This window comes from Falco naumanni, chromosome 1 (genome assembly GCF_017639655.2).
Source record: "Falco naumanni isolate bFalNau1 chromosome 1, bFalNau1.pat, whole genome shotgun sequence".
Classification (NCBI taxonomy): Eukaryota; Metazoa; Chordata; class Aves; order Falconiformes; family Falconidae; genus Falco; species Falco naumanni.
Genome location: NC_054054.1, coordinates 96,110,638 through 96,135,408, shown reverse-complemented (window position 1 = coordinate 96,135,408; position 24,771 = coordinate 96,110,638). Strand labels below are relative to the sequence as shown.

Below are 24,771 nucleotides of genomic sequence, written 5' to 3'. Positions count from 1 at the left end.
AAAAAAACAACAACCCAACAAAAAGAAGAAAAACAGTTCCTATGTTGTAACAATTACACACTTAAGATCCTTAAAAAACAAGCTCGTACTTAACCTGAGCTCTCAGCTATAAAAATAGTTTTGTTAGTCTTGGCATAACTCTACGTTTTATTTCAAGATAAAATATATTCCCGCACCGTCACATTTTTTTGCCACTTGTCTTTCAAACGCTCAGAGAACCATGGGAATAAAATGAGGTAACTTTCCACTGGAGCTGACGGGTTGATGATCTTCAGTTCTCAAAATTCATTCTATATAGGACCTCCTTACCCCCTGCAGAAAATTAAATGATCTTGATTAAAAGGCAGGAACACTTCCCCTAAAATATATGAAGCAATCACATAAATGTTGAGTTACTATATGCATTTTCACATTATAAATACAATAAAAACATCAGAATAAAAATAGAAAGAGAAAGGTAAACAAAGCACTTCACAGTCTCAGGAACGCCACTGGAGTGTTAGGAAATAAAACCCTTCCAGTTTGTTTTGCAAAAAGGAGTGATCTTTGTGCCCTCGGCCAGCCACTGAGTCATAGTTTATGAGCAGTGGCACAGCCTACTATGTCCAAAACTTAATATATCCTTTTACTCATTGCTTTCCTCCTTTGTTCTTCAACTCTCCCCCACCCAATCTCTCTCTAAAGGAAAAACAACTGACTGACGAAAAGGGCTAGATCAGCTAGTTAGGAAATTAACCTCATGTTTATCAGTGCACCTGCCCTCCAACAATTTCAAAGCAACTAAAAAAAAACCCCAAACCCGAAGAAAATCAGTTCAAACACTTCTCTATAGGAACTGCACAAACATTTCTAGCCTCTGCAAAAGCTGCTTTGGATTTAACTGATCACAGTGATTCAGTGCCTTTTTAATTAACAAAGAAAATAAGAATTATGCAGCAGCCAGTGACTTGCAGAATCACCAAGTCTTGTCATGGATCTACAGTGAAATTGTGGGTATGTTTGTTCCACCAGCTCTTTCTCACTTGAAGCTCAACGAGATTATTTCTGTAGGCTAAGCATATGCTTACCACTTTGCTGCATCAGCATGGTGCTCAGCAATTTGGGGGATTTGCTCCTGCAACTTTTTAACAGCAGTAGTTTCAGGAGGCAAGTCACAGTGCTGGCTTCAATCTGTAAAACCTCAAGCTTCTTTTACCTTAGGGCTCTTTTCAGAAAAAAAAAACCCCTCTCTACCTAGGAACATTAAAGCAGTGTAAGGTACAGCATTCCAGCTACTCAGCATCCATTTCCTAGGAGAGCCCCATTAGCGTGCACTAAGCAGACCCAATTTATTTTGAAAGAAGACTTCGTGTCTCCAGACTTCATGCAGAAACAGCAGAGCATGAGGGTGCCACAAACCAACACCATTCCCCAGGGGCACAGAGGGTTTGGCTCCACAGGGGAACAGCAGTTCAGGGATGGAGAGAGAAGCACCGAGCACCAGCTGCCCCCCACCCGATTTAAGCTGATCGGTATGAGAAATCCAGTGCCACACAGCTTCATGCTCCAGCTTGCTGTGTAATCATTTCCCTTTGCAGGCATGTGCTTGGGTTGGGTCAGCACAGGGAGCTTGCTTTTTTTGTCGATTTTTTCCCCCACTGCTGCTACTTCTCATTCGGTTTCATGTGCTGGTCAGTATTTTAACCGTATCTGGTTACTCTTTTGTCCTCAGAACCACACAACATTGTGCTTATTGCAAGCATCCAAGTCACATTAGTAGAACAAATAATCAGAGAGTGAGAAATTTCCTGATTCAAAAAGAAAAAACAATCTGCTATGGGCAAGGCTGCTTGAAACAGCTCAATTCAACGCATTCTGCTTTTGGAGCTTGGAGCCCAGGAACAATATGCTAAAAAAAGCCCTCAGCCATGGCACGGAAAAACACTTCCCAATCTCTTATTCAACAATGTTCCTATCTGTGATCCTGTTATTTGTAACACAGAGAAGGATTTTCACTACAATAAGCGGTGTGCAGGTACTCAGGAACGGAGCTGTGAGATCTGACCGCCGAGAGGATGAGGAACAAGCTTGAGAAAAGTTTAATTATTTGACTAAAGGAATTACTTGCTGCCTTAGTATCTGTTTGCCATTACAGTACTCATTAGAGTTTTACTGGAAGTGCACTCAGAGCAGAATCTTGCGCCAGGCTCACCTCAGGAGTCTGTAACTTCTATTAATACCGCAGATGCATTGATGAAGAAGGAAACAAACCAACCAACCGAAAAAAAAATAATTGTAAACACCTCCATCCTCAGGGAACATCACAGTGAAAAGAATGGAAGCTCAGCACCTCTTTCTTCTGCAGCAGACAACTGGGTTCTTTGAAGAGCTTCTGCAAGTTCTGTTGTCTGTATTGTAATGCAAAAACACTAAGTGGAAATCAAAGAACCCAGATAATACAAGGTGAGCAGCAGGGATACACCTTTTCATTGCCTCTTCTCCCTCTCCCAAGCAGGGCACAAAATCCAACACATACAAATGCTTACTGGTGAAATTTTCAGGGTTATATTTGATACAGATGATGTTTTAAAGAGCAGTTTAAAACAGCCTCAGGTAAACCTGGTTTTAAGCGTAGATTAGTTGGCCTGCACAGACTAATGAAAACACGCTTGACAAGTTTCTGCCCAGAACCACTCTGAAAGGAGATCAAAGTTATACAGGTGGGTTCTGAAGCTCAGTAAACACGCACCCGTTTTATTTTCCATCCACCAAAGCAAGCATTCCGAAGGAGAAGCCGATTTCCAAGCTCCAAAATGCAGTCTCAGGTTCTAAAGCGGAGTCACGCTCGCTCCTAAAGGAGGGCCGGTTTAGCTGAGCTGGGACGTGCCAACCCGTGAGCAGGAGCCAGGCAGCTGATGGGGCTGGGCAAGAGCCACAAGCAGCCACTGTTTCAGAGAGAGCTTTTCAGGAATCCCTCCTACACGACAGTCTTTGCAAAAGACTACACTGCTGCTGTCTTTCACGCTGAATGAAATCCTGCAGATGAACTGCTCAACAAAATATCCTTTCAGTTTATGCTGGCACACAACCTTTATACTCTGTCAGTCAGTCCCAGCGCAGCTCAGGGTTTATAGTTCTGAATGTGATAAAAATGGCTTTGTCTGTTACTTACAGTAACATGACTCTGCTCAAGTTCTTCTCATGATAAAAGAGGTGCAACATTTTTAGAGAGAGGTAATAATACCTTTCAGGAGCAAGCTGAGGTTTCAGCAGGCAGCCTCCTGATGAGGAGTCTGCTTTACAACCAAAAGCCTAAATTCTCCCTTTGTGATATGGATCAGCAAACTTTACTCATTTCTAGTGACAAATGGTACAACCTCCTTGTCAAACAAGGCAGAAATTCTTAAAAATATTGATGAAAACAAACCAGTGACCCCTTCTCCAGTTACTCCTATTGCCCATGTACTCACGACAGAAACTTCCTATCAGCGTTCACGCTCATAAAATAAATTCCAGGACAGCTATAGACAGGTTATTCTCTTTGACCATTGAGTATGCTTTCTGACCCTGCAAGGAAGGAATTAAAACTATAAGCCCACAAAAATTCTATAATAAAGTTATTTAGGCTGAGAGTCTGGTTTAAATTCCTATACAAAACTATCCTACATAGCACCTATTTCCTATACTGTCCTCCTTTCCACAAATATACCTAGCGTAACAAACCAGTTCTGAATGTAAGTCATACTCGTGTTCACTTTTTTCTAGACCTCCTACAGCTTGCTCCAAAATGACTTCTTCCTTCCATCTGTTTAGACACATGCAAAACTCAAATCCTGTCACGACCTTGAGGAGCCATAAAGAATCCTATAAAAAATTCCAGTACTCCATGCTAAGGCAGGCAGGAATTTTCTCTTTAGCAAAGCGTCAGGAAGATATTGTTTATAATGGCCCAGCGCAACTCAAGCATAAGGGAAAGGATGTTCACAATCCCTATTCCTGGCCACCTAAATCTAGTCATGGCAGAGCGATACACACCGTATTATCATTGCCGCTGTCTGGACTGCGGCGAGGGCTCGCGCAGAGGAGAGTGCTAAGCTCCAGATCAGCAACCATCTGTCGAGACTCGGCCAACACATGCTGCAGCTTACTTATGGGGGAACTGGTGTCCTGGGGGAGACAGAAAGTGAGCCAAAGTTATGAAATTATCTTTTTGGCATATGTCAAAGGATTATAACATACCAAGAATCATCACTTTCATTTTGAAACATCTCCATTCCAAATACTAACTGCTCCAGACTGTGTAAATCCTGATATTTCTGATAAACACAGAGGTCTTTCCTAGTGTCAGCTTTTTAACTGAGCTTCTTCACATCCATGTGCATGTAGCACACACAACAGCAGAACTTCAGCGATAAAGGGGAGAACGAACAAAGACGTGAGAAAGGCAAAACCAGGCAGAACAAGAAAGAAACAGTGTCCAATAGCTTCTAATAACTGTGTCCAAGTGTACTCAGATACTGTGCTTTACTGGAATTACATTAGCCAGCTTCCATTATCCTCAAGCCTTTCATTTCAAAAGCTCTCTTTTATTTTTTCCCAACTCACTTATGCTGTCTAGACATATTAAGACAACCAGGAATTCTTCTGAAAAAAAGATTTACCACCTTTGCTTTAAGCCTGCTGTCTCATCATTTGAGTCCCTAGCTCTTCCATGCCGGCAGACATTTGCTTTTCTACCACGAGTCACAATTCCCCTTAAAATTAATGAAGTACATTCTGCAATAAAATACTGACTTGGTCCATGGCAGCACTGCAACATCTGTTTGCTGGCTCTGGCACTAAAAGGTTATTGATCTTCAGCGGGAAGCCTTGACCAGAGAATTTCTCATATCTTTGAGGCCTGCCTTCTTTCTGAGTGGATATCAAAAAGGGAGCATCCGAGTGAAAAGAATTCAGATCCATATTTTCTTCACTGTTAAAAAAATTAAGACATTGCCAGAAACAGTATCAGCATCCTTTTTAAGCTTTCAAAGGAAAATCATGGGACAAGGTAACATAAATAATTATGGGCCCTGAGCCAAGAAAACCATCAAGCACCTGAGATTACATTGTTCCTCAGAGTGGTTCCCATGTTTAACGGCTTCAATAGATCAGTTTCAACCTCTGAGGGCAACGGTTTGACATTCAACCAGTTTCAAGAACAGCTACGTCACCGTGTGCTTGAGTGTCTATTTAACCTCTCAAAGAGCGCACAAAAGGCAGTATCTAGTTCCTCCCAATGCTCTGGTACTCTTTCTGCTCTCCAACCCTACTCCCTTTTGGGTTTTTTTAATCAACCGTTAGACAAATTAATATTTTGTAGGTGTACTTTTCAAGGGAATTTCAGAGCCTTTTGAAGTCATCATCTCATCTCAGAGATCACAGGATCGCTTTCCCCAAAAGGCTTTATTTTATTTATTTTTAAAAGACAGCAGCACACGGTAAAGTGCTGTTCGGACAAACTATGATTAAACCAAAAAGTCAGTTGCCTGACTACCGTGTCAGTGCAGAGATGAAGCATATGACCTGTTGCCATACATCTTCCCTGAGGTTTTAAAGCGAAACAAAAAATATTAACTTAGCGCTGGGTATAGCTGAGTGTATTTAGGAATATCTGAAAAGCAATTTAAATGTCAGTTAAAGCAACAAATTGTACCCTGCATATTATTACTGTCCAGACACTTGACTCACAGCCATCCCAAGCTTGTCCTAATACAAAAGGTCTTTAGCTCTTAATACACGTGCCAAATAATTGAAATGTCTCTCTCACACCTTTCCTACACTAAAAGTTCACTTTATTATAGCCGACCCTAGAGAAAACCAGTTCTCAATTCCTTAAAGCACCTTTTTATCAAAATGTACCAAATCCCTCGCTCAGGTCCAGCACCAATGAATCACAAATTAAGACTAGAAATCATAAAAGCTGTTTTAAATTATCTCAATAATCTACTCTAGCAGTACAGGATCCCAGCAGCACCCTCAGCCTGCCCTCCGTCCCGTGCCATGCTTTCACCCAGACCCAGTGCTGTCTGTGGCTTGTACAAAGATGTGTCCCGGTTTCTGCTGGCACTTGCAAGCTATGCAGTGTTCATTTCCAACTGCTAATTTCCACTTCATACGGCTTTTAAAAATCAATAAAAGAGCAACCACCTCCCCAAAATAAAACATTTCTGTATTCATCACACTTCTGAACCAAACAGAAGCACACGCTAGCACTGCTTGGATCGGGTACCTAATTAAAAAATAAGTGTATTTTAAAGAAAATATTATCTTCAAATTTACAACATTTCATTCCATAGTCTTCAGATACTTATTTTGGTGGAACAACACATTCCATGCTTAGCAAGACTGTTACAAAAAGATTTTTAAACTACATTCAATCCAAGAAAAAGCCCTTGCCAGTGATGCCAGCTCACAAGTGTCTGCTGTGTCTCATCGAACTCCTCTTGCAAAACGCTGGGATACAACAGGCTTTCTTTTAATGGAGAGAAGCGCGTGTTTGTGTGCCTCTGACAAGGAAAGGTGCTGGAGAGATGGGAGGCAACAAGCGGTAGCAGCCTAAAGCAGGGGATGTGAGGAGGTGCAATGAGCACAGCAGGTTTGAAGAATACACAGGTTCAGGTTTGATTTTGAGGCAGGGTGATGGCTCAAGGAACGGGTGGGCGGCTTAGTCCAGCAGCAGCAGACTGAACAAGTAACTGCTGACGCTCCAGCTTTAAAACCAGAATTGAGATAAAAATCCAAAGGCAGCAAATCTTGGTCCAACATAAATGAAGCCACTAAGAGCACGCAGAAATTATTCCTGCGCTACGGTATTTCACAATCGCTCTTGCAGTTGGATAAGGTATTTGACTGCCTTAATAGCCTTCTTGTTGGCTGTTCCAGAATTCAAGAACTCATGTCAAAAATATTTGCTGGGCTCACAGGGAGGTGCCAGCACCCTTCCCTAAACACAAAATACATCATCAGCACTACAAAGCACAGCAATGGAAAACTGGAGGATCCAGATTCAAGTCCCGGAAGGAATGCTGGGTTTGGTCTCTGCCATTAATGCCTTAACAGAAGCCCACCCTGAAGACTGCACTGCTATTGCCTTCCTCCCGTTTGTGGGGTGAGAATTCATTCCCTGGCAGATCAGCGTCAGCAAGAGGCTGGAAAGCAGCCTGGGTTTCACACCTAATCAATCCATCTCCAATTAGCAGGGCCCCTAGGACCAAATGTGGGCATCAAGAGAACCTGAGAACCCAGCAGCAAATCCTAAATGGAAAAAGCAGCCCTCCCCCGCTGAAGGGTATCTGCCCTACCTGCATTGCCCAGGTCAAATTTGTTCCTTCTCCCCTAAAAACCCCTTAAGGACAAGACAAAAAGTGAACAGTTTTCGTGATTCAGCCTCAAAAAGAGATTTGGAGGGATGGCAGCGTGTCATTTGTGCTGCTAGGGGAGTATATAAGAGAGGTCAGGGTCGATGTAAGGGGAATGGAGTCTTTTAAATGATTTATGGACAGTGGAAACTAGAGAGTCCACACACAGCACGAAGCTCAGCTAAGCGGTGGGAATGTGCCAGGCCAGCATTCTTTTTCAGTGGCTGCCCATTCACCTTGTTTCTGAGCAGGTCTGTCTCACCGCAGTAACAATTTCTATAATATTTTGGGTTTATAGGAACACACAATGAAAGTGTCTGGACATCAGATATTTCCATTCCATAACACTAATTTGTTTGGACGTTGGGCAGACTTGCTGGCTAAAATTCTTAGCAGGTTTAAACAGCTGTTCATTTATCGTCCTTGTCAAACTACCAGCTGAAAAGCTGCTCCTCCTGTCTGTCTAAAAGGCAGTTATGAAATATCTGTAAAACTTCAGAAATCCTCCTAGATTTGGTAAATCAGTCAATTTTTTGAAAGGAAACAGAGGAACCAACACAACAAACGCACAGAGAGTCACAGCTCTGAATGCCCTTGCTTGTGCAGGCACAAAACCACCTCCATAAAAGCAAAGAAGCATTTGTATCTCGCATACCTTCCAATACCACTAAGACACCTGAGTAGTTTTCTGACACTTCTCAGGATTGGAAACCTCATTCTGCTCATCCCCAGCCAAATGTCTTTTCTCCTCCCCCAACATAAACACAGGGAGTGAATCCCATGATCAAAGAGGCACTGGAGAGTGGACAGATTGCTGTCCTTAAATATTGCCATCTCATTTTCTTGCCCTGAGTGGGGAAAGCAGCCTGTGCGGAAGAGCTGTGTCCTACATTCTTGCCCAGCCACTGTGTGATTTCTCAACAGAAATAACACAGCCACTAAAGCATCACACAAAATCTAAGTTTGTTTCTTGCCTTACAGAAACATCCCTGTAGAAGTCCAACTCTGGTCAGAACGTATTTTACCCAGTAGATTTACAAGCAACCTAAGATTTTTTAAATCTGCATTTTTCTCAATTAGTTTATTTGGCAAGTTACATGGCATTGCAGCTTCTCCTACCCACGCAGCTCTTGGGGAAAGAGAAGTGAAAAAATAAATGCATAAAAATACAATCATGATACCTTACCAGCTATTTCAACTTATTTCACATTTCCTGCTTTTCAGGTTGGTAGACTAATCTTAAAACAGCAGTTACTTTACACATCACTTGAGATAATACAAATGACTGAGAGCTTGTACACCCAGGTTTCCGGAGAACTCCAGCTTGTACCTATTTCTTAACATAACAAGCACATAACCTTTTTGAGCTAGCACATTTCACCTCTTGTGCATGAGACAGCTGCAATCTTTTCCATGCTGTATACTTCCATCTCCTTTCACAGGTTAGAAAATCTTCAGCCATCCTGCATCTGATACTGGCTTCCACCATGCCTCTTCTTTTACGGTGAAGTTACTACTACAGGAATCAGATTCAGGCTTGTCAACTGCAGCAGGAGTCTCTGCTTTTTTGGCCAAACAGAATTCCACTTCTCTCTTCCCGTGTTTTATTTTTATTATCAGTTTTGTCAGCTGTGATGGTGCTCGGGATCAAAGTACTTTGTGAATCTACACAAGAACTGATGTTAAGCCAATGTTCATATTCAGGTAAAGATGACTCAGATGTTTGTTGGTTTCTGCTTTCCACTCCATCCTCCAAAATTTCCCTCTTTCTCAATGGCCTTGTGTTGTTTGCCTCACAAAATACTTTGCTGCCTAGCTCATCAGAGCTTGATGCAACATCCTGCTTTTCTTCTTCTTCTTCTTCCATAAAGGCAGCCAAGGCTTTCACAACTTTTTGACACCGGTGTAAGTGCACTGAGGTTTCCTCCAAGTCTGATGCATCCAGTAACAGTCTATTATCTACTTCATACATCTCAGAGGTGGTTTTTACCCTACGTTTTGGAACTTGGGCAGTTCCACACTCCTCACACATTCCGTGTGCGCCCTCAGTCCTAACCGTGTCTGTCTTGCTGTTACGTTCAGGGGCAGAGAAGCCCATACCCATGGTACAATGATGCCAGATAAAGAAAACTCTAAGAAATACTACATTTAAAGAGCATACGCAATTGTACTCAAGGTCAAAGCTATGCATTAACTGGAAGCTGTACCCACAGTTCTGAGGTAGTTCATAAACCAACAGGCAGCTGTATCCTCCCAAAACCTGACAGAAGCCTGTCCAGATTTGGCTGTTACTTTCCAAAATCGGTCTGAGACTTCCCTCACGTTTTAAATAGTGTAGTGATTCTGTCTGACCCTCCAGGGTGTGCACCATTTTCCTAATCTGAAAGCAAAACCACCTTTAATTTTTAAACAAAAGTAGTAGCGGGCCAGATTAAGACCCCTACCACCAGACTATTCCATTTTTAAACACCTCATTAACAGTCCGGCCTGCTTACAGCACTTTATCCTGTGCCTGATACCCATGGTGTCTCCTGACCAAGTCAAATAATGGTATCTAACAGCTTCACTGGGATGACTGTGCTTGAGTCCAGCAAAGCCACCTTGACACTGCACACATCTATTTTAGGATGGTAGTTGTGGCTCAGCAGTGAAGTCTCTCTCCAAGAATAAACTACTCAAAAAAAAAAAAAAAAAAAAAAAAAAGGGAAAAAAAAGGAAAATAAAATAAAATTTTAAAAAGTTACCTTCTTTCATGTGCTGCCTTTTCATGGTTTTGCCTTAATTCCTGAGAGCTCTCCAAACTGACATGAAGAAATTGCAAGTCACGCTGCTGTTTTACATAGATCTGTTTAAAGACAGTCATGCACATTTAGTGGAAGTCTGGAATGCAGGAACATTGTCATCAGGTACTAACATGTCTGCCTTCCAAAAATAAGCTCAAAACATTTTTATAAACAGTATCTGTAGTCCAACTATTTTACAAGCCTTCCAAATCTAAGTGGCCATCTTTGCATGTATTTAGAAAAACGTTTTGCAGCAATAAACAGTATTTCTAGAAGATGACTGCAGTGTTGTTCTAAGATGGAGCCACACTGAGCCATAAATACAATATCATTGCTGTTATTTGATATTTAATCCGTGTTGTTATCATGTTGTTTGAAGTTATGCAGAATTACAGGACACGAACGACAATTATGGTACTTGGCTTTCACTGCAGGGGATTTTTTGTAAAGCTAATGTATAGGATAACACACTGATCAATTACTTGCAATGAAAAAAACATGCCTTGAGAACCTCAAATGAGCCCAGGTGAAAACACTGGGTTTAAAGCTCTCTTGAAAAACAAATCTTTCGGGACACCGTGCCCCTTTATGCTGCGTAAGTTCACCTTGGGCACGTGTGTGAGTACGGGTCACTTCCCACTGCCTTTCACGTGACTTCTGGAGCCTGGCACTCTCTGGTCACACACACGCACTGGTGAACTCTTATCTCACTGGGGTGCCCCCACTTTCATGCTGTGAGGGTGGTATTTGCTCATTGCAGGACCAAGTAAATACAATTACGCAAAAAAGGCTAAAAGCACCTTTAAATAAAATTAAAAACACATGGTACAAATCCTTGTAACAAACAAAAAAATTTAGCATTCTATAGAGATCCCAAAAAGGCAGAAACAGTACATTTGATGTTTTTTTCTTAATTAATAGTAGTTTGATCTAACTTTTTTTATACTGTTCCATGCAGATCTGATGTTATTGGACAATGCTTTCATAATCTGAGAGTACAAACACAACTGGAGTTGTACCTGTTGCAAACTTGGTAGTTCTGTGTTAGTCCATGCTTCTTTAGACTTGGCAAACTGAAGTTGATCCTTTCTCTTTGCTTTCTCAACTGTTTCAAAACAGACACAATTTTTTAATTAAAGTGAATAGAAACAAAGCTATTTTTATACAAAAGTACATTTTTTAACACATACGTCTGTAGCAGTAGAAACGGGTACCTAACCAAAACAAAAGCATTTTCTTAAGATCAATTGGATTTGTTTCCCCTCCAAATAAAAAGAGCACAAAAACCTTAAAGCAACTAAACAGATCAATTATTTTCCTCAGACCTTCCACCAACACCTAAGCTTTATTTTACTAGCAGCAATATTCTGCTTCATTGACCAATTTATTTTACTTTTTCATGTTAACATTGTTCCATGCATGGAAAGGAAATTCTGTAAGTAATTCCAATTCATGCCTTGTACAGGGAAGTGCTAGGAAATACTTCCCATTACTATTGTTTTTAAAATCATGAGACATGGGATCAATATTTGGCAAAGGTAATGGCAGATAAAGGGTGATAAGCAAGTCAATCATCTCACAGCAGAGGACGTCTTTGGTCATCTAATCTTTCAAGGTACATATCACTTGTCTGCAAGAGTACTGCAGCAACCATCAGCCTGCCTTTCCTATCCACTGCAGCACAGAGTTCCTCTCTACCCAAAACCAAAGCGAAGATACCAACAGAAAGCAAAGTGCAGTTTACTGAGCCCAGAATATTAAACCAGCCTAAACCAAACCTATCAGTTAAAGAAATGCAAGAGAAAAAGTGAATTTGTAAACATACTGCTGCCATACAAACACCAGAGGGAGCGGACGGGCTGGTAATTTCATAGAACCTAAGCTTTTGGGTTTGCATGTGGCTTCTTTTTTTCAGTAGGTCACCATTTTCTATGAAACCTGTCAGAGCAGAGAATGCCACCCCCAGTTATTGAATTAATACCACAGGAGACATGAAAGCCTCAAAACTCTTCAAGAGAAAATCCCCTGAGCCATTCACTCCTCCATACGAAATCATATTGAACTTTGTGCTTTTACAAGATATTATTAACTGTCCCTGCAGAAGCCCTAGATACTGCTTTCACAGAAGAATAACACACAAAGGTATATACCTTTATTAAACTACAAGAAAGCTAGGTAAGAAGCTGCCTCCTTCACAGGTATTAGTGAACTCTTGTCTAGAAGTCTCTGAGCTGTTGAAAGTAAGGCATGAAAAGCCAGCTGCCCACACTTACCAAGAAGTGCGAGCTCGGTCCTCAAGCAGACATTTTCTTGTTTGAGGTGAATTATTTCTTCCTGCTGCTTATTATTTTCTTTCATCTTTTCACAGAGGTCATCTTTAAAACAAAATGTAGTATTTCCCAGAATGAAAAGGAAACATGCTGGTCTACACTAAATTAGGTGTCCAGTATAAACATTTACCTTTCAGCTTATTTGTTTCAAGTATTAGTTCTTTCAGACTCATTTTGAGGTCTTGCTTTTCTTTGTTGAGATGGAATCCCTCTGTCTTTGCTGCACGCAATGCACTTTCCAGCTCTCTGAATTTAGATGTAAACTCAGTTATGTCATCAGTTGCTTCAAGTATAGCCTTATCCTGAAATATGAAAGAAAATAAAACAATAATCAGGAATACATCCTATGTATGGATTTTTATGAAACAACAGTAGATCTTACCGCAGTAGTTACAGCTACTTCACAGATTTTCTTCTTGAGCTCTTGAGGAGACAATGTAAAAATAAAAGCAGTTTATGTATCAAAGAAACAAGCTTGTTTATGAAAATAAACCAGTTTATTGTTTGTTGATCACTTTTCCTTCTCAAACAAGCCTAGGAATTAGACAGCAGTGAGATCAACGGTGACTAAACCACTGCAGTACAGTCATCAATAACCACACGGCAGTTGCACCCCATTTAGCGCCTGATGAGACGACAGATGTTACCTTCAGCTTAAGCATAGTAAGAAGCTCCTGTTCTCTTGCCTGCAGCTGGCCCACTTTAGCAGACAGTTCCAAAACTGAGCAGCGGAGACTTTTATTTTTCTCCTAGTGAACAGAAATAAGTGTCAGCTATTACTTCAGTGATTCAAAGCTACTACTTCTCCAGTAAGTGTGTGCGCAACGTTATTTAAACATCATGAATAGCAATGAGGGATTCCGAGCAAGCTGTGAGGATCTGGAGAAAAGAGGACTGGAGTAAAAACTGTTCCTCAATTTGTTACAACGAAACTTGCTTGCAATCAAGGGTCTTCATATCTTGCATGGCTTAGGTCAAGCCAATTAGACAGATGAAAACGCAGAATACTGCTTTGCTGTATTGCATAGAGAGGAAGAATTATCCTGATAAACACATCATTGCCAAATCACATTCAAAAAATATCTAGAACCCTTGAACACCAATTATTTTCATATCCTTAAACCAGTTTCAGAATGTTACAGTTCACCACAGTAACCAAAGCTGTAAATAAAACCTTCTGGATCTTCCTAACCAAGTACCAGGACTGTTCGGGGCCGAACTGCCTTTTGCAATCATAGTGCCCGACATTTTTGGAGGCATGGGTGGTTCTGAGCAGTGCTCCCCAAAACTAAGCAGACAAACAGCAAACTCCAAATGCTAGCTTAGGAAAGCCTTTTTTTTTGTTTTTCCCCTCCAGCAAATCAGAGCCAGACCTTAATCTGTTACTGTACTAAAAGACAAATGCAACTCAGGAAGCTTAACAGGATTTACTCACTAGTGAAACTCACACACGCTGCTGACATTCTGTACACGTGCAGACTGCAAAATCAGACCATTACTCAACTCCTACCTCCAGAGCCTGACAGTGAACAACTGCATCTGTCCCTTTTTGAGACATCTTCTTAAAATTCTGTTGTGTATTTTCAAGTGTTGTCTTCCTGTCATTCTGCTGAGATTCTAAGAACTTTAACCTTTTGGTTGGTGATTTTATTTCATTTCCCTTGTTCAGCTCATCTGAAAAGGAAGGAGACAAGGTGTCTCTGAGAAGATAGCTCAGATACTGTCATGCAATTTTAAAAATATCAGAAATAATTTAATCCCATGTCTTAAAATCGCGCCATTCAGAAATAGATGCCTACATTGCATACTCCAAAGCAGGCTTTCCTAGCTACTCAGGTCAGATGGAATAGGAATTTCGTGGTGACCTCTGTACTACGGCTGTCAAACAAGCAAACAGGACTGTGCAAAGCTGCCAGGTGACAAGCTGGGTGGCTCAAGGATGATGTCAGAGCTGTGCACCAAAACCTCAGGGCACAGGGCTCTGCAGTACACCAGTATGTTTGCAAATTGTTCTTGTCCCACCCATTTATTTAATCAGATGGGGTTTTTTAAAGAATCCACAGAAAGAATGTACATATTCCAATGAGAAAGAGCTATCCAATTATCATACTCCCTTCAAGGTCAGACTGCTTTTACTACCATTGTGAAAGCCCTGATTTCAGAAAGAAGGCAACCAAATCTAAGGGTGAAGGGTAGGAAATGATTCCTTATATGACGCAAAACTGTTAGTGAGGGGTCTAAGCATCTGAAAATACTTAAAAGACCAGGGTCTTATTCTTTACATGCACAAGACTTACTATTGAGTAAGCTGCATCGTTCTGCTAAGGTGAGTATTTCTTGCCAATCATCTTCCCAGGCTAGCAGCTGTCTCTGATAGCGACGTGGTTGCAGTGTGAGTTCCTTAACACGATCTTTCAGTTCTGCAATTAAAAGCCCGAGTTCTGGCCTCTCTTTCAGAATGGTGCAGTTCTCAAGGCTCGGGAGAAGTTTCTATAACATGTAAAATACACGGAGCACCTTTCAACATGAAGCAGCAATAACAAATTCTCTACTAAACTGGAGGGTCGAAGTTAAAAAGCTTTTTATGTTATTAAGGGAGGCCATGCCAAAGAGCTGACGGGACCACCCGCGGTCCCTGACAGCTCATCAGCAGCACAATGAGTAAATTCATGTTAAAAATCGAGCACTCCGATCGTTAAATTTGCTTTTTTTTTTACCTGGGGCGAAGCAGAAGGCGGCGCTGACGGGTTCATAGCGGGCGGGGACGCAGCGCTGCCAGACATGAGCGGTACCGGTGCCCGCCCGGGGCTGTCCCGTTCCGCACGGGGGCTGCCTCGGCCTAAAGCACCCGGTTACCGGCCCGGAGCGCGGCTCAGCCGGCAGCCCTGCGGGAACGGCAAACGCCAGCCGCTGCGACCGGGCCGAGGGGGCAGCGCAGCCCTGCGGCCTCCCCCGCCACCGAGGCCTGAGGAGGACCCTGAGGGGGGCTGTGAGGGCGGCCCAGAGGGGGCCCTGGGGGCGGCCCTGAGGTGCCGCCAGCTGGGGCCGGCAGACTCCTGCGCCGGCTGCTCCTGGGCCGGGTCCGCGCCCCCCCTTGGCCCTCCCGCAGCGCCAGGCCGAGCCCCAGCTCCCGCCCGGGCCGCCCCCTCAGCCCCGTCGCTCACGCCCGCTCCCGCCGTAGAGCAGCTGCCGCAGGCCCCGCCCCCTGCCGGGCGGCCCCGCCCCCTGCCGGGCGGCCCCGCGATGCCGCTCTGCGGCTGGAGCCGCTCGGGTAACGGGAGCGTTAATTACGTCGGTAACGAGAGGCGAGCGAGAACGCGCCTGGGCGCGCAGCACGGCCGTTAACCACCCTGCTCGGCTTCTCCGCGGTATTACTCCAGAGATACAGCCGTCTCTTGAGTTAACACCATCCTCAACTCAATCCATCGACTTACCAACAAAAATCACAGGACAAAGGAACTTTACGGGCAGAGGTAGGTCCGGTGCACGGTGGGTCACCCCCCTGGGTTTCATCCCAGCAAGGTGACAACAGCCTGTCAGTGCCAGCAGTCTGCTGCCTGGGAGCCCTGAATGGTATTAAGGGAGCAGAGAAATGAAAAGCCCCAAATCCCAGAGCGCCCAGCACCTGCCTGCTGCCTTCCCAGGCTTTGGAAACCAGCCGTCCAGTTCGTTACCGCCATTCCTGGGCTGGCAGCGTGCTGAAGGCATGAAGCCATGAGAACAGCCTCGCCTAGAAGAGCAGGGCTGTTAAAGGAGAGTGTTTATTATGAAAATAGGCTACATGTTTCCGACATGCTCACATGTTCCTCAGTGTTTCCACTTCATAGAATAAAACAGTTCAGCTGGCAGGAACCTATAACCATCACCTAGCCCAGCTGCCTGACCCCTTCAGGATTCATTTTGCTTTTAATTGTTAACAAACCTTTAGAATGTTTATTCCACTCTGATTTCTCAAATTTTACACCAGGAAATCAGACGTACAAGTTTCTGTACATTAGCTATATGCCTTATTAACTTCAGTTCAGCAGAAAGGTGAGCAGATGAAAAATAAGCTTTTAATGATTTCAATTATGATTTTCCTGTAAAATTGCTAGAGGGAGCTGTCAAGAAAACAGAAACTGTATTCAGTGAGGAACAGCAATTTTATTTAAATCTACTTCATGCGTAAGCATGATAGAACCCCAGTTTAACTTTGGCAAATATCACAACAAAAAAACCCAAACAAGCAGCCTATACAGAACAGTGAAAATGCCAAGGATACGGGCTCTCTACAGTTTCACTGCAGAGCAAATGGATTTAGAAGCCTCACTTGGGCTACATCATTTATAACCATATGATTAAATAAAGTTAGTCTTTCATGATCACTTCTTGACTTCGCCAAGATCTTCAATGCTATCATCATCCACCTAGGGAAAAAAAAAAAAGCCAAAACACAGCATATTAAGTATATTTTCTCCTGACATGTCTCACTCAGCATTCACCACTGTACATGTCAGTGCGGGAGAAGCATGCAGCACCATCCTAGATTCCCTGCTGTAAATCCTACGTGAGTAACACAGGACATGGGACACAGCTGAGCCCATGGGCTCTCAGTAAAGACAGGTCCCCAGAGCTCTCTCGGAAAGAACTCACCTCAGGAAACACCGCCACAAGGGAGAGTCACAGCAAGCGCTTGCAATTACAGCAGCGCAACCAAACCTCTCAGCCATCAACATTTCAGTTCAACCCAACATTAGCTAACGTTTTCTTCTGAAGCACAAGCATGTTTTGTTTGTTGTAATTTTTAATTAATTTTCAATATTTTAAGAGATTCTGAAAAATAGGGTGGCAATATAAGAATATATAGGCATTCACTGTTAAGAAAGTGTCACAAAGAAACCAGAGAGATTTGACAGCTGGACATATCCCGACATGCCTTCCTCGCTGTAGTACCCACAATAGCAGCACTACATGTTTAGGAGTTACTGTTTCTTGGACAATGGAACCAACATTTGACTACAAGTTTTATCACCCCTTAACTTAGTCATTCGTAGGCGGGAATGCAACAGCTAGTCTTTTATATCTGTGCAACAATCTGTGCTGCCAAAGGTGAAATGCTTTTTCAAAACCATTGGAAAGTCACAGGTTATTGTGGAAAACCAGAGTTCTGACAGAAGAAAGGGTTTATTACCTCTGGCCACTTCTCCTGGATTACATCGATAATGTCATCTGTAAAATCCCCCTGAATGATGATTTCGTCTTCTCCTGTTACTGAGGCACCACAGGAAAACTTCTGAGCAAAAAACCTTTGTGCTTCCTTAAGATCAATTTCTGTTGACAGGAAAATGGACAGTTTTAAGTACAGTCACTGTCATAAAAGTATTTTCTCAAGTTTAAAACCAAAATCTTGTTTTAATGGTTGAAAAATCAGTGGCAGTTTACAGTTGCTACAGTTTCTGTTGAAAGCAGAAGCCTGTTTACATACAAAACAACTGACTCTACAAACCTAGCAAACTTCTCAAGGTAAAAATTGCCGAATGTCCTCTGCACATCCTGCTTATGCAGGTGTGTGCTACACGCACTCACCAGAAAAGCGCATGCAGAGCTGTTTAAAAAGCACCTCAGGTCTGCATCACTTCCATAGTTATTGAACAAGTTTTTCCATAGAAGTGTTTCATTCTTTTCAGAAACACGTCCGAACAATTAAGATTGACTTCCAGCACAAAGATACGTATCCAGTTCAGATCAAGCTAGTGCATATTACTGATCCCACAAGAAAACCAACGATACTCTCATGCAGGAAACGTGTAAATATCTTGTTAATACAACCAAGGTTAAAACTTGCCTCTTTAACAGAATTCATGATCAACGTGTAAGTAAGATATTGTTATATACACCAAGCGGCTGTTTGCCGCTGACCCGAAGCTATGTAGGACAGCATTATTAGTGTACTAATTTGGTATAATTATGTATTGGTTATATTATACATACCAATTATATTGGTATATAATTACTTTGGCAATAATTCAACTGCGTTACTAGAAAGGCAGTTAAAGCCTTACTTCATCAGCCTTGAGAAGATGTAAAATTAATTGCCAGTAAATATGTTATTGGTTTGCTGAAAATAAACATTTTTATAATTAAAGACAGTAAGACTGCTCCAATGTCTAACAAGTGGACTGCTATGGGAAGCCCTGTTTCAAAATAATAATACCTGTAACCCTGTTTGTTTGAAAACACCATGGAAATAAGGACTTTAATTATCACAGAGGGAAGTGAATGTACCTTTGGCATGCTTTGGAACTGCTAAAAGCACTTTGGGACTCTCACCTTGCACAGATGGAAGCAGATCACTCAATATAATACAATCAGAAGAAATCTCGTGAGGTTAAAGACAAGCACATCTAAACCCAACAAAACCCACGTAACAAAAGTCAACTCACCAAACGTTGCAAGGCCACATACTCTCGTGACATATTTTTTCTTCGCTCTAGGAATTTTAGCTATTGTAACTTTCTGTGGTACAGTCTTCTTTTTCTGTTTTATCTGACCTCTTCCACCTGTAAAACAGAGCATAAGGTTACATAATTAGTTAAATGATGTCACACTTCATCAAAGAAAAAAGCATGTAACATCAGATTTCATCCCTATAAACAAGAACTGCCACTTCAGGTTTTTTTATTGTTAAAGGTCTCACGCAGTCATACTTCAATATTACAAGCAATAACAATATATGCGTGTCAACGTGTGTTCAAGTGCAGCTTGCAAGCAGAACCCTGCTACCATTATCAGAAAAGGGTTTTTCCCCACACTTTACTGATCACTGCACTACACTTCACCCCTCTTCCAGGAATTGTGCTGTAGTTGCAATCCTAGGAAAAAATTGTTACTTTCATGTTTATTATAAGATTAAGATCCTTAGGGTTTGTGACTGAGGCAAAGCAACCTATGACCATTTACCGAGGACACGAGGAGACGTCTACTTGGGCCGCTGGGTTAAACAGCAGATTAAGTTCTAGATACGGTGCACAACCCAGTCCAAACCATGTATCTTTATACGAGCCAGCACAAAACACCACGCCTCTGAAACAGAAGCCAGCTACAGTAGTTGACTGCCAAACTTCCACATGATTTAACGTCTTCTTTCTTACTGTCTGTTTCTAGGCCAACCTGAGGCAACATTTCCCATATCAGACATTTATTAGCCCCAGTAAAGTTTGCAAAAGATATATTCCACTCATTAGGATTCTGCAAGTCAGATTAAGATCTCAGCTAACTTTGCATACACTCATCAAGTTACTCTAGGGTAACTAAAGTCTCATGTTCTTGAGCCTTCTCAGCATGAAAACCTGAAGAATCTCTGACAAGCAAACTAACCACCCCTTTTAGGAAACTAAACTCCTTTTCCTAACATGCAGCACTTTCCATTCTACATTACTATAAATTGCTATCTGATAATTTAAGACAGTAAACGGTCTTAAAATTTCCTCAGTAAGTTTCTGCAGAGTCTTTGTAAATGTTTGTTTTTCCTCTCCCTCTTTAACAATCTCCTATCATCATACGTAACACCATACCATAAGTTTTCATAAAATTTTAGATTCTAGGAGAAAATCCCTAAATATTTTATACACTATTATTTCAGAATCAAACTAAAAACTAACTGCACCACACCACACGATAAATTCATGTTGAAAGAAAATGTCCTGAAGTCTCTGGGAAAAGCATCCAAGCTACAGAACATAAATTACTGTTGTCACTACATGTAACCTACTGACAAGGTAAACATAACTGGTTACCAAGACACAAAAATAAAACATCTGCAGCTATACATGACTTAAAATCCAAATCTTATTTGGCTATTAGCCATAATTTCTGACACACTACAGAAACAACCGACACTCCTTTTATGTATTATTATGTACATTATAAAAATAATAATTTATTAATTAATATTTATTTATATTAATATGCATTAATAGGCAAATACATATTAACAACCCCAGTATTCTAATTTATAGTGGAAAGTATGTTAATTAATTAAACAGAAAGAACTCCAATGACAGAAAATACAAGTGTATTTAAGTTGTTTCATGTATTTTCTATCTTCCATAGGTGTTTTTTAAAGATGTTTTTCGTTAATATTGTCGGGAAGAGACGTAGCTGTTAATGAAGACACAGGTGATAAGTGTTAAAAGCATAAAACCAAATCCTGTTCCATGAATACAGAGGAGGGGTAGAAGGAAAAAAAGCAAAAGCAGTGTCACAAAGCATTAATACCTCTATTAATACCTCTAGAAGTCCTGGTTTACTCTGCAAGCAACCTATAAACCGCTGTTAAACAGGGCAGAAACAAGTATTCTGGGAGGCAAGCCAGCTGATTTTAGGTTGAGAATTACTCCCTGAATAAGTGCAATAGCAATGACAGAAGCAATCAGACACATGACGCAGGGTCATCTTTCACTTGCTGTTCCTACTACCCAATCCTTCCATCAGCATACATCACCACACTAACTCTGCTACCACTGGAAGAAAGATATTTGACATCTTCCGTGCAGAGTCAAAGTGTAGCTAACAAACAAAATGCAAGAAATTTGTGCCACAGTCCAGACCAGCAGGTGAGAAAGGGATGCCCCAAACTGTGTATAAATCAGTACCACAATCAACTATTTAGACCTTGCCTCTCTTTTGCTTCTTCTTCTCCTCTTCTTCTCCTGCAGTTCCTTGGCCTTCTCCAACCCCAGCTTCCTGTTTAGGTGAATTTTCTTAAATACATCAGAAAGGAATGGGGAGAAGAAAGAGAACAAAATGAGTGGTCAGACCACCACAGCCTTACAGGAACAGGAAGTTAAGGTACAGTAGTATTTTGCTAAATCCTAAACTCTTCGCTTAAGTGCAGCAGCCCCTTGACTGACAAGTGTTACACCTTCATTATAGTACTTAGGCAAATTAGATTTCAGAAAAGCCTTAACTCAAAGATACAGTTACAATTTCAATACAGCCTATTCACATAATTTCCAGAGAGACAGAAATTAATTACAGTGTTAATATTGAAATGCAAATTTCAATTTTATTGAAATTGAAGTGCAAATATTCAAATGCAAATCAACAAGTTTCCTATTCTTAATGACCTTTCCTCCAACCACCCACAGTAGATTGGACAGACATAAAATCCAGTGAACTAATTAGATGAGAAACAAGTATGTGGATAACTGGTTACAACAGGAACCTTAAAGCTCAAACATTATTACTGAAACTACACTTTGTTTATTCAGTGTTTTCTGACATTATCAAACATCCACAAACATTCACAGCATCCAAAAGCATGGAAGACACCTAAGAAAATTATTAACTTTCACACTTGATACAGCAGGAAAAAGGAAGAGATGAGAATTGGAGAAGCTCAAAGATTTCTGAGTATGTCTAAGGGCACATATCAGCTAGAAAACAGAAAAGATTCTTACCTACTGTAAGTTTTGCAAACTCATCTGGAAAATTCTTTTCTAACCATTGTCTGCATTTGGTCACATCAGGCATGTACTCGCAGTACTAGAGAAGAAAGGTCATATGAACATTGTTAGCACAGTACAAACTACATCACAAATACACCAAAATACATTTGCTATTCAGCTCAGCCATTTCTCCTTAAGACAACTGAATACAAATACTATACCAGAGCACATAAGAAACCTCGTGTAATCCTAAAGATGACAGTGGCTGAAGCACAGAACTACCACAATTAAGAAAAGCCAGAAAAGATCAGAAAGAATCATCACAATTAGGAATTACAGGACAGAAAGAAGAAACTCTAACAACAAAAAAATTAACTCACCTCTGTTGGCAATGAACAAACTGGAGAAAGAAGGGAGGGGAAAAAAACAGATTACAAAAAGAACTTCTCCACTTACAGACTTAAGAGTTAAATTCAAAATTACGTTTTACAGTTAGGGATGACTTCTTGCACCATAACTTCTGGTTATAACCACACATTGACTTAAAAAGCTTACTTTATTGATACAACTTTACATTTTAACTTTTGTCTCATTAGTCATTTGCTCACGTGGTCTGCATTAGGATAAAACCATCACAGCAAGAGCAGCCAGTCAATGAAGGAAGGAGATGCCTACAGCTTTGGAAAAAGTTACAGAAAAAAACACCAGTTCTACCTAAGGCGAAAGATACACCTAATAAATTACCATATAATTTGCTTAGCTTTCTGTTTCCCAAGAGCTGTCAAAGACCAGAAGAGGGGACTGAGAACCAATTGTGCAGACTTTCACACACAACAGGGATTCCTTCCTAATCCTCTGTATTCAAGCCGAAAGCAAAATAACATATTTATCTAAAAAAATGTCATGATTATTTACTTCCCTTTTAAGCTTCATCCACATAACATATGTAATGAGTAAACAATAATTCTAAACACAGCGCAACAATTACTTTTCATGACTTCTAACTTTATTTCTTATTGTTATACTAATGCTTAGAGGCCTTTTCTGTGCTGAAGGCTTTACTGGCTTTCTGCAGGAAGAGATCTCTGCTTGACATTTTGCAATCTGAGCACCACTCCCACTTCTTTTACACATGGAAAGCTGTTAGTACCTCCACCTCTCAGAGGGAAGAACCTACGTACCCTACATTTCTCCACAATTGCTTTAGATAAAATACATAACGCAAGCTATTTCAGAAAGGTCAAGCTGACCGTGGTCTAGCTTCTCAATAAAAGCTGACCAAGTCTCCGATTCTCTCATGCTTTCTGCTAGGCTGCCCTCACAAACAGCACATTGTAAGAATCGTGGATAACTGCCCCTTCAGCACTTGCCTCCGCAGTAGAGAACCCGAAGAGGATAGTCAGCATCTGACCTGGCACCGCTCCTTACGTCTCCTCTGCAGTCAGGGACCACAGGCTCAGCTACATCTGTGGCCATGTCACAAGCCTGGAGGTCACAGAATGAAAGAATCAGGACCTCATTTCTGGGTTAAAGCCATTCACATCTTTCCCAGCTCAACAAGAATCGCAGACAGTGACAAATCCCAGAGAAAATAGGCACAATAGTAAAGAGTAGATGAGGGAGGAAAAAATAGAGTCAAGAAATAAATGAAAAAATATGGGGAAATGGCTCCAAAAGATAGGAAGCAGTATGGAATTCTAACATAAGGGGAAAAAACCCAAAGTGACACAAAATGCAGAGTAAAACGAAGAACAATCTGTGACAACACCACATGGAATTCAGAACATACTGGATTAAGCGAAACGTGAAGTATCATGTTAAACCAGTGGCATACGGACAGCAGGTGCACTGGGGGAGGCACTGCCAGTGTATTAGCAAAGAAAAAGGGTCATTTCAATCAGTGTCAGCTGAATTACAAGCTGATCCTAGGACACTGGCAAAAAAACCCAACAAAACAAACTCAACCCACTAATATACTTAATAATGGTTTACACATTCAGGCAAGAGGCTTAAAAAATAGGAGTCAAGAGGGAAGGGTTTTGCAATGCACAAGAAGTCTCCCAGGATCATGGGAGCAAGCAGGATACGTGCGTGGAAGACTCAGAGCCAGGGTGCTGCACAAGCTGTGCCTGGGCAGTGAAGACTGCTGAGGGAACACACCAGGGTGCCAAGGGTGGGGGGTTTGGGGCAGGGGCCGCAGGGAAATGCGCAGACAGTCACAGTGAGGGGAAGGATGCTGGAGTACTCATGGAGATCCCGAATCAGGGAGTGGGGGAGGGTGCTGGGCAGTAGGGGGTTGTAGAAGTCGGGGGGAAGGGTGCTGGCGAGCCAGACATGCTGGGGAGCACAGACATGGAGGGGGGGAAGGGCAGCGCTGAGGGGGAAAGAAAAGGGGGGTCAGCGCTGAGGCGAAAGGGAAAGAAAAGGGGGGGGGGCAGCGCTGAGGGAAAGCGAGGGGGAGCAGAACACCGGAGCGGGAAGGATGCTGAGGTACGAGCGGTGAAGGGGGGTGAATGCGAGGGCAGGCGGAGCCGCGGTACCGGAGGAGCGGGAGCGGGCCGGTGCCGGGAGAAGAATACCGGCAGCTGCGGGAGGGAGGCCGGCCGGCAGGACACCGGGGCAAGGCCGGCCGCCGCTGGGACGGGGCAGCGGCTGAGCGCCGCTCACGCAGAAAGGGGCGGGGGAGCGGCGTGGCGTTACCCGGGAGGCCCCTCAGGCCGCGGCGGCGCGGCAGCTCCTCCTCCTCCTCCGGCGGCGGCTCCACACACCGCGCGGCACGTGCGCCCTGGCCAGCGCCGCCGCCGTCTCGCGAGAGCCCACGCGGCCTGACGGGGCGCGGTTTGAGCCCGCC

General features: G+C 42.3%; 1 protein-coding gene, 1 long non-coding RNA gene and 1 pseudogene across 5 annotated transcripts; 1 reads left to right on the top strand and 2 right to left on the bottom strand.

The window, feature by feature from the left end:
* Positions 1-4,957: 4,957 nt before the first annotated feature.
* On the bottom strand, positions 4,958-9,696 carry LOC121095478 (annotated as a pseudogene).
* DENR (density regulated re-initiation and release factor) lies at positions 9,573-24,733 on the bottom strand. Of its 4 annotated transcripts, none has more exons than XM_040610269.1 (9): positions 15,210-15,654; positions 14,790-14,982; positions 14,003-14,166; positions 13,140-13,241; positions 12,623-12,794; positions 12,436-12,537; positions 11,182-11,267; positions 10,124-10,224; positions 9,573-9,759 (listed from the first exon to the last, which is right to left on the bottom strand). In XM_040610269.1, exons 1-9 carry the CDS (start codon positions 15,273-15,275, stop codon positions 9,705-9,707), a joined length of 1,041 nt encoding a protein of 346 aa, XP_040466203.1. In that variant the 5' UTR covers positions 15,276-15,654; the 3' UTR covers positions 9,573-9,704. The 4 variants fall into 4 exon arrangements, with proteins under 4 accessions (XP_040466203.1, XP_040466214.1, XP_040466226.1 ...); XM_040610280.1 differs by lacking the exons at positions 9,573-9,759; positions 10,124-10,224; positions 11,182-11,267; ... (2 more) ...; positions 13,140-13,241; positions 14,790-14,982 and adding exons at positions 17,663-17,802; positions 18,915-19,031; positions 21,150-21,233; ... (2 more) ...; positions 23,291-23,405; positions 24,621-24,733 and having other exon boundaries at positions 14,002-14,166; positions 15,210-16,898; XM_040610292.1 differs by lacking the exons at positions 9,573-9,759; positions 10,124-10,224; positions 11,182-11,267; ... (2 more) ...; positions 13,140-13,241; positions 14,790-14,982 and adding exons at positions 17,663-17,802; positions 18,915-19,031; positions 21,150-21,233; ... (2 more) ...; positions 23,291-23,405; positions 24,500-24,592 and having other exon boundaries at positions 14,002-14,166; positions 15,210-16,898.
* Positions 14,298-15,175, top strand: LOC121095483. The gene is made up of 2 exons (XR_005830118.1): positions 14,298-14,818; positions 14,950-15,175. It is a non-coding gene; the product is annotated as an uncharacterized LOC121095483 (long non-coding RNA).
* Positions 24,734-24,771: the final 38 nt, after the last annotated feature.

What these genes read in the sequence shown, in the direction of transcription:
- DENR (XM_040610269.1), bottom strand. Translation starts at nt 15,275, where the DNA reads ATGTCTGGCAGCGCTGCGTCCCCGCCCGCTATGAACCCGTCAGCGCCG. An exon ending in ACGATGCAGCTTACTCAATA is followed by an intron (nt 14,167 to 14,789) that starts GTAAGTCTTGTG and finishes CTTCCTTTTCAG; the next exon opens with ATGAGCTGAACAAGGGAAAT. An exon ending in TTACTATGCTTAAGCTGAAG is followed by an intron (nt 12,795 to 13,139) that starts GTAACATCTGTC and finishes TTCATATTTCAG; the next exon opens with GATAAGGCTATACTTGAAGC.